General features: G+C 39.3%; 1 protein-coding gene across 1 annotated transcript in view; it reads left to right on the top strand.

The window, feature by feature from the left end:
• The window catches only part of NBAS (neuroblastoma amplified sequence), a 367,205-nt gene that overhangs the window by 260,124 nt on the left and 97,562 nt on the right, over positions 1 to 9,519 (top strand). Inside the window, 1 exon segment of the mRNA XM_023511811.1 lies at positions 221 to 331. Within this exon segment, the coding sequence (XP_023367579.1) occupies positions 221 to 331 (111 nt within the window).

Here is a 9,519-nt window from a genome sequence, read left to right as displayed (position 1 = left end):
GGAGAGAGAATTTACCCATGATGGAGAACCACTAGTTTAGATAAGTTCTTGGTAGTTTACAAAGCAATGAAAAAGGAACATTAAAATTCCCTTAAGAACTTTCCTGAACCACTGTGAAATGCTTTATTTAGGAGTGTACTGACTGTACCCCACTCCGCTGGAGAGCAGCCCTAATGAGCATTTTCTTTCCCTTTCCTGGGTCTGACGAACATTCTTGAAGAACCCTGGAGGAAAATGTCTACAGCATTGCTCTTTCTCTGGCACAGAGGTACGGTGTCTCCCGCTGGGAAGTTTTTATGACTCATTTGGAGTTCCTGTTCACCGACAGTGGGTAAGCACATAATTCATGTGTATGCTTATTGCCATGCGTTTGTTTTCATAGTGTATTTTAGAAGGATCTTGAAGTTGTGAAATAGAATTGCAGTTTTCCTTTTCAGCTATGGTGGACTAGTATCTTGGTATAGTCTCTCTTTGTACCTCTTTGATATACCAGTATTCTTTCAGTTTTGTTTTTCAGTAATATCAGCCTTGGATTAGATATTTTGGTATTCAATTCATGTATGTGTTCGAAGGTTTGTACTAAGAATCTATTACATGTTAGGTATGTCCGAGTTAGACATTAGGGTTACAATGGTGAACAAAAGCAGAGATCTTGGCTATCTTGGAACTCACAGTGGGGGAGAGAGAGCTGATAATTAGTTAATGACAAAAGCAAATGTGAAATTAAAACTCTGACAACTGTTGTGTAATAGAGCCCAATTAGGGGGTTTGGCATAGTTAGGGAAGGCTTTTCTGAGGAAGTAATTCATGATAAGAAGCCTGAATAGTGAGTCAGAATTAACTGTGCAAGAAGGGAACCATTTTCTAGGTAGAGAGTAGGGTAAGTGCAGAAGCCCTTTGGTTAGGAACATGATAAGCCTGAGGGCCTGACAGATGGACAGTGCTACCGAGGTCCAGGGAGACAGGTGGCAGATGGCTCGAGATGAGACTGGTGAGGCAGAGGAGCCAGGTTCTCTAGCAAGACCACAGAGGCCCTAGGCCCTAGCAAGAGCTTTTGACATGTTCCTAAGATTACCAGTAGGCTGTAAAGATTTTGGTGAACAAGAGGGACATAATATGACCTGATACGCATTTTGATAAGGTCACTTTGACTACTGTTTTGAAAGATTTTAGGGAAGCCAGAATAGCCATGTATAGACCAGTTAGAGACTTACTATGGTAACAGACCCCATGACAGATGACCATAGCTTAGAGGAGCGATTTGACAGTTCAGAAGAGAAAGTGAGAATGGGCTTCAGAGATATGAAAAAAATAAAAGAGAGAGTGCTTAATATATTGGTTATACTAGATATGAGGGTGAGTGAAACGGGAGGTGTTAAGAATCATTACCAGATGCCTACTTGGCCCACCTGTTTGATGGTGGACATTGTTCAGTGAGATGGGAACACTAGATGTGGTCAAGGAATTGTGAGAAGAGGGTGAAGAAAAGACAGGGAATGGGGGAATTACACATGCTAAACCCCAGGAGAAAAGGTCAGCGGTTGGATCATATAGGTCTGGGATTCAGAAAAGAAGATGGAGCCGGAGATGCTAACCTGGGAGTCGCCTGCAAATAGACGATACACTTTGTGGATGTGCTTTGGGAAAGAGCACAGAATACAGAAAGGAGAAAGACTTGAGACAGACCGTGCGGGCTTTCCACATTTAATGGTAGAGGAAGAGCTGCCAACAAAAGCAACAAAAGGAGAGCAACAGGAAAAGTTGGAGGGAACACAGAGAAATCTTGTTTTAGGTGAACCATGTGAAGAAAGAGTTTGAAGAAGGTGAGGAGGTATTGAGTGGGGTCAAGTCCTGCTGGTTGGTCAAGAAAGCCTTATGATTCTGCTCTTTACTTAGTATTACTTTGAAATTTTAACATCTGTATTTTAAGTATTTACCAACTTGCTACATGGGTGATAGTGTTATCTGTAATAAGCATTGTACAGAGTTCATCATTTTGAGGCACAATAATATGTTCAAATAAATGCTTCTTATGATATGCATATTGGCATTTAAAAATATCCTGGTGTTTTATTAAATATCTTCTTTCTTTCCCTGAATGTTATATAAAAGGATGTCATGTCTGTACAAACAGGATGCTTCATTGGTCTCTGCATATATTATAAATTATCAGGCAATCGCGTAACGTGCAAGACTGTTGCCAGCGTGTCATTACACCTGATGGAGGTGTGATTATGCAGATGCGCCGCAATTACAAAAGTAGGAAATCATTACCTCCTGGCATCATTACTTGAGAGTGGCAAAGCACTTAATATTGATTTAGCAAGTGGTGTTGGGTGCTCCCTGTTCTTTACTTAAAAGGCAGCAGTTTGTCTTACTATTTAATCAAACTTGGTAACATAGTTATTTGAAATCAGCCTTGTTAACACAATAGAAATTGCCCAGCATTTATTTGTTGAGTCAGTGCCCCTGGGAAGGTAACAGGTAGACTCCCGAGGAAAAGAACATTCTTTCCCTAGGGTTTTGTCTTAACTATTGCTTTAAAATGTCATCCCCCCTCCCCCCATGAAGTGTATTTCCCTGTAAGTGTACATTCCCCCTCCTCCTGGTTGATTTTTGAAGCTATCGCTGCCACAGCGCCTTTGCAGATAAGCACACGCAGAGACAGAGTTTGGTGAGGCAGCAACGCATAGCCGATAAAGCATGAGCCTTAACATGGAAGCAGCTAGATCAGGTCCTGTTTGCATCACTTCTGGCTGTGTGTCCTTGGACAAGATAATTCTCTTTTCTGAAGCTTATTTTCCACAACTCTAAGTAAAGAGCAATAAATATTATTTAACAGTAAAATATCTAATGTACAATACCTGACACACAATTAATTGGTGCTTAGGTAATGGCAATTATTCCTGGAATTTCACTCCTGCCAGAAAGAGATCATTTTCATAAACACCCCCACTTGAGTTGCTGGTCTCCTTTTCCCTCCTTATTTTCTTTCTTTCATGTTTTTCTTCTTACAATTTTAAACACCAGTGATGGCTTTGAGTGGCTGTGAGTGCCTGAAGTCACTTCCAAGTAGCAGACAGGGACTCTCTCAGCCTCTTGGTTCTACTGGGGCATGTTCAGCCCCCGAGCTCAAGTCTGAGTCATCACTCACAGCAGACTTAGTGGCCATCTTCACCTGGGGCTGTCTAGACATGCTGCTGTATCTTACAGACAACAGTAACTGCCAGTGTCCATGGGGCCTCATTGTGACAACACGGGTTTTAGAGTCAGTTTGCATTTCAAGATCCAAATCTACTGCCATAGTCCTCCAACTGTGTTGCTTTGAGCATGTTTCTTAATCCTCTTGAAGGACTGTTTCCTCAGTCAGGGAGACTGTTATCTTCACCTTGGAAGGTTGTAATGATTAGAGAAAATCTGTGTGAAGTAGTCCGTCTACAGTTATTTCTGTTATTACTGCTGTTCATTCTTCTGCTTCTCTGAGTGTCTTTAAGTTTTGGACATGATCATTTTCAAATTCAAACGATGCTTCCAGCTAATATAATAAAATCCTGTATTTATTCGTTAAATGTCATTTTTATATTATTATTATACTATCTTTGTATTCCAAGCTTGGTTTAAGGTACTGAACAAGACAGATACCTCCTTTCCATCACTGAGCTTATATGCTAACCCTCCCCTCACATTCACACTTGAAAACAGACCAAAAGTAAGTTGCAAGTTGTAGTAAATACCATAAAGGACCAGGAGCCATGGATCATGCCTATAATCCTAGCACTTTGGAAGCTGAGGTGAGAGGATTGCTTGAGGCCAGGAGTTGGAGACCAGCCTCACCAACATAAGTGAGAGCTTGAAGTTGCAATAAGCTGTGATAATGCCACTGTTCTCCAGTCTCGGCAACAGAGTGAGAACAAGTCTGGAAAAAGAAGAAAAGTCAAGTGAGTGCACAAGTAGCAGATAGGGAAGACCTCCCAACCTCTCTTGGGTGTGAAGAGAAAATAGGTCATCAGTGAAGAATGGAGGAAAGGGTGTTCTAGGCAGATAAATAGAAAGGCAGGAAGGTTCCTGGTGTTTTTAAATAAACTGAAGGAAAACCGTTGTGGCTGGAACAGAGTCAGCAAAGAAGAGCTAAGTAGAGGTCAGACTTGGTGACACTTTGCATCTTCTTCCTTCTTCTCTAAACAACAAATTTGAAGGCCACATATCCTGCACTTTGATTTAATTCCATATGTGCTTTTTGGTCCTTCAGGTGATTACCCAAGTGATTTTTCTTGGGTTGCGAATATCCTGACACCACTTCTGTCTTGGTTAGTTTAGTGCTGTCTCTTTCAGACATGTGGGTGGGCTGGGTGGGGAGTCCCTGGTCTTAGGGACTCTGAATGTGCTGTGCTGTTTGTCAAATTCATATTTCCTGGTACTGCTCTTTTTGTCTCAGATGCAAGAATGAGTTAAAGCAGTAATATCTCTGTGATGAGTTGAATAAACTAAAATACATCTACCTTTTTCTGAATGGAAACGGAAGATGCATAGAATTTTTCCCTGAAAGTTGGTGATGTTCACAAAGTTGAGCTGGATTGTTCTGATGTGGTTACAAAATATTAGTCTTATAAAATGGAAAAAACTAATTATTACCCTTTACCAAAATGGAAGTGATTCCTGTCATGTATCTGTAACCGTCATTTCCACGTTGTGATCGTCAGCGCGATTTTCCCCTAATAATCCAAAGCTCCTCCCGGTGGCACGAAATAGAAACGAGAAGACTCATTTTGGCCTTTTTATATCCACTGGAAAATGCGCAGGCTTTACATCGTCTGAGTGTCTCAGGCTGTGGCTCTGCGGCCTTCCTACATACTATGTATCCTTGTTGTTTTGTTTCTCTCAGGTTGAATTTTCTTCTCTGAAAAATGGCGATTTTCAGTCCATTTTGCAGAACTAATGTAAGACTAAGAACTAGTGTAAGACTAATGTAAGACTAATACAAAGTACTTAATATATAGTAGGCGCTTGGAAAAATGTATCTGTAATTTTTAATTCTGGAAATAGGCAAGACTTAAACCCATTTCATGGTGACTGTTCGCCTAAGATTGAATATCTGATTTTTGAACAGTTATTTTTCAAGTTAATGGTGATATCAATTATAATATATACATTTTGTGACAATTAGGTGATATAGTGCTTAGCACATAATAAGTATTCAGTAAATGATGTCTATTACTATTTCTATGCTATGGTGTTTCTTAAAAAAAAACACGTTTTTTGTTACAGAAGTAGAAATATCAGACGGTATAAGCCAGTCAGAATTGACATTGTGTGGAAAATCGAAAGGGTTAAGGTAATAAGGCTGTCTTCATGGAGGAACCAAAGCTGTTCACAGGGCCGTCAACATCATCACTGTGTTCAGATCATAAAGCATTCTGTGAAGTAGCTCACCAAGTAGTGGTGTAACAGCAGACACCGAGATACTTAATACTGATTCTCTGTTCAACTATCTGGATAATTTTCAAAAATTAGTTAAATTCTGTTTTTGAGTTTATGGAACCACTTGACCAAAATGTTGGCAGAATTGAAAAATGCCATGGTTATTTTGACTGCATTCTCCCTGAGTAATCGTATGTTGAGCTATTGGGTGGCATTGCAGATCAAGCCTGCCACGTCACATTCATTCTGAGGCGCTTGTGTTCATATGTTGAGCTGTCGGGCGGCATTGCAGATCAAGCCTGCCACGTCACATTCATTCTGAGGCACTTGTGTGGTAAGTACCTTGGATTGATTTCCTTAGGCAGGAGCAATTACAATTTGGAAGGTAGACTTGGTGATGGCGCTCATTTGAATTCATAAATCTTCATGCTTTTGGGGTCAAAATGCTTACAAGCTACTGCATCTGACCTGAGCCCAACATAGAATTTTAGTATGAAAATATCTGCTTTATAGAATAGTAGCAGAAAGCCAAACCTGAAAGGCCCAACTTGGAATCAGTCTCCGCCTCTCATTAGTTATGTGATTTTTGTTTAAGCTTTAGTTTCCTTCAGAAAATTACAGTGACATGTTCTTCCACAGAGGGTTACTATTAGAACTGTGCGGGGCGACAGAAACCCAAGTGCCAACAGATTATCTGTCCTTCCTAGTTTCGTCCTCCCCTCTGCTCTCTCTTCAGCCTTCCCCAGAAGCTGCCGCCTTCTCCTTCTCCTTCTCCCTTCCCTCCTCCTCCTCCTCCTCCTAATATTCCTTTCAGTCCGCTAGTGGATTTCTATCATCATTCAGTGGCAGACTAGGTAGAGAAAAATGTATCTAAATACATTTATTTTCTTATACAAATATAAAGTCTTTCGATGTGTGGTATTCTTGAATCACATTTTTGGGTGATTGACAACTTGAATCCATTACAGACCACCTTAATCATGGGATTAGTACTAATAATTTATTCCTTGTGCATTGAGTACAACTAATGCTAGCTTCTCTCTGAGTTAATGTCTGAAAGTTAAATATGCACTATAGATATAAGCCGCTTTATAGCTAAAATTTGGTTCAGGAAAAAGCACTTAAACAGGTTTTAAGGGTAATCATTAGTTTGATTAGTGAAAAGTCCTCAGTGGCTTTGTGGTATTTCATTTTACTCTCTTGAATGTGAGTTCTTTGAAATTGTTTTCTAGGCAGTGATTTCATTTCTTCTTCCAAAGGGAAGATAACAGCTTCTTTCAATGGAAACTATTAAAATGGATTATTGATTACTGGCATCTATAAAAGATCTTAGCACATTGTAATTTACTGAAAAGGGAGGTTTTGGTATTTATCATGTGTCAGTAAAGGTATTCCAGTATCTGCCTTGACAGGATAATTAGGTAAAATTGCTTATCAGGCCAGTTGAATTGTAGGCACAGAAGAATAAGTGGGTGGGTGCCAGGAAAAGGATTGTTGATTGAGCGACTGTATTCAGAATCAAGTCAAACACAGATGTACTGAAACGGTTAAGATTTAGTCACTGTCCATTCGGCAGATGGTCCGTCTCAAATACTTGGTTTACCGGGTGTTAGGAATGAAGTCTGACAGGACAACTGTTTCAGATTATTGCTGCTAGGAGAGAGAACTCATTTCTTACAGAAATGAATTATAGAAAGAATTCTGTGTTTGAAGTGTTCTTCTCGTGGGAGCTTGACCTTCATGAATTGATGGCGGCTTTGTGGTGTTGTGAACAGACACACACCTGGTCCTAGACAAGTCTCGTCACCGGTCTGAGTGGCAGCTGTAATTTACCTAGCAAATAATCAGCACAGTGAATGCAGGTTGGTTTTCCCTCCTCCACATGGTACCTCATTCTGCCTGCAAGTCTTTGTCCATAAGAATCATCTTAATAGGCTTATATGGTTTCTTATTTGCTGCTTTGTTACATTGTTTAACTTGGCAAATTATGAAGGGACATCAGAAATTCTCTGACTCACTGTCCTGCACCACTGTGCATATGATATCTTTCACGGACAACATTACACACTTTGAGTAGTGATTGCATCCAGACTGTTTTCTGACCAGCCAGCTGTTATACTCACTGTTCTTGTATGAGCCTTGTGCTTTCTTGCCTTGATACTTCTGTTCACTCGATTTCTGCTTCTTTCCCTTCTACAGTGCCAGTCTCAAGTGCCTTTTTCATTAAGGTTTCCATTATCATTGATTTCTCCCTCTGCCCCAGTCATAGCTTTTAGTGATCCTACTCTTAATTGGACTATAACTGTGTGCCCTTTGTCAACCAATACCATTGTTTTACATCATTATTTAACTCTTAAGTTTATAACTTACTGGATTTTCAAGCCTGGATGAAATCTCCATGCTGGGCCAGATCTTAACATCCTCCCCAGTGCGGAGCGCAGTGCCTGTGCATAGGGACACCTGTGCATGCTCACAGCTGTCTATTTAGCATTCATAAGACACGTTATTGGATATTTCCTTTGTGTTATAAAGGAAAAAACTAAAGATAGTCTTTGGTTTTGAAAAACTAAAGATAAAGAAGATGTAATATGATCCTACGCCTTCAAGCAGAACCCAGTCTAGTGAGACAAACAGACAAAGTAACAAATGGTTAAAACATGTTCTGAGCACTGTAATGGAAGGATATTCAGCTTGTATCAGCAGCAGAAATGTGTCAGCCAGGGAAATGTTCATAGACTGGGGACATATTTATAGATAGAGATATTTTTATAAATTTTTGAACTGTGTCTTAATAGAAAAATAAGATTTTTCTTGAAGCAAAAATAAAAAGACTAATTTTTAAAAATTATTTGCTATTTTGACTTTGTAGATTATTCCTATAATTCTAAGTATTATCACATTCTCATAAAAGTTTTAAAACACAATTGATATTAACTTTATCTACATAAACCAAAACAATATGTCTTTTGGCACTTTCTAGAAGTAGTAATTTCAATAAACACGGCATCATATTTCAAAGTAGTTGCTTTGAAATCATATGAACGCTAACTTTGATGCTGCCAGAGGTCTCATTTACTGTCTTCAGATGCTTCATCACTGCTTCTGAGGACTCTAGAAGCTGGGCATTTCTATTATTGTGGAGGGCACCTGAAGGACTCTTAAAATTAGAGAGTGGGAAACTCATCCTGTACACAGGATTGAGATTACACCAGACATGGGCTCTGGACCAGGGAGAAGCACAAGACCAGAATTAACTCCTTCCTCCCTCCTTCGAAAACACACAAACCCATCCACCGAACAAAAACACATGAAATCTTTTTCTCAATGTTAACCGTAGTTGACTTTTAATTTTAATATTATATTACAAAGGTATCTAAGATAGGGTGAAAATATTAAGGTACGTGTTTTATTCAAGTTGCATCGGTACAGATAATTCAAGTAAAAGTACAACTATCTTTTTTCCCCCATTTTGATTTTATTTGAACATAGTATATAACTTGGGTTTATTAAATATCAATTCAAGACTCTTTGATTTAGAACTGATGCCTAAAAGTTTGAGGGGTTTTTTTTCTCCTCAGCATTTCCTGAATTCCTAAAATAATATAGCTGTTTATATTTTTCGTAAAGAAGCAGAGATTTTAAATTTTTCTTGTGATGTGAATGAATGTTTTGAATGGCTCTCCCAAGTGTAGGAATGTGAAGTAATGCCTCCCTCACAGCATTGCTGTGATCCTACACGAGAGACCGTGGAAATAGGGTAATGCAACAGTAGCCATCTAACATATGTTTATTTCCTTTTATTTCACCAAAGAAGATAGGTGTGCGGCCTATAGATATATGAAAAAATGCTCACCATCCTTAACCATTAGAGAAATGCAAATCAAAACTACTCTGAAATATCGCCTCACTCCAGCAAGATTAGCCCATATAACAAAATCCCCAAACCAGAGTTGCTGGCGTGGATGTGGAGAAAAGGGAACACTTATACACTGCTGGTGGGAATGCAAACTAATACGTTCCTTTTGGAAAGACATCTGGAGAACACTTAGAGAACTAAAAATTGACCTGCCATTCGATCCTACAATTCCATTATTAGGTATA

This window comes from Otolemur garnettii, unplaced genomic scaffold (assembly GCF_000181295.1).
Source record: "Otolemur garnettii isolate 467f Iridium unplaced genomic scaffold, OtoGar3 scaffold00022, whole genome shotgun sequence".
NCBI lineage: Eukaryota > Metazoa > Chordata > Mammalia > Primates > Galagidae > Otolemur > Otolemur garnettii.
Note: the sequence above shows the minus strand (reverse complement) of the source record. Positions and strands in the feature narration are given on the sequence as shown.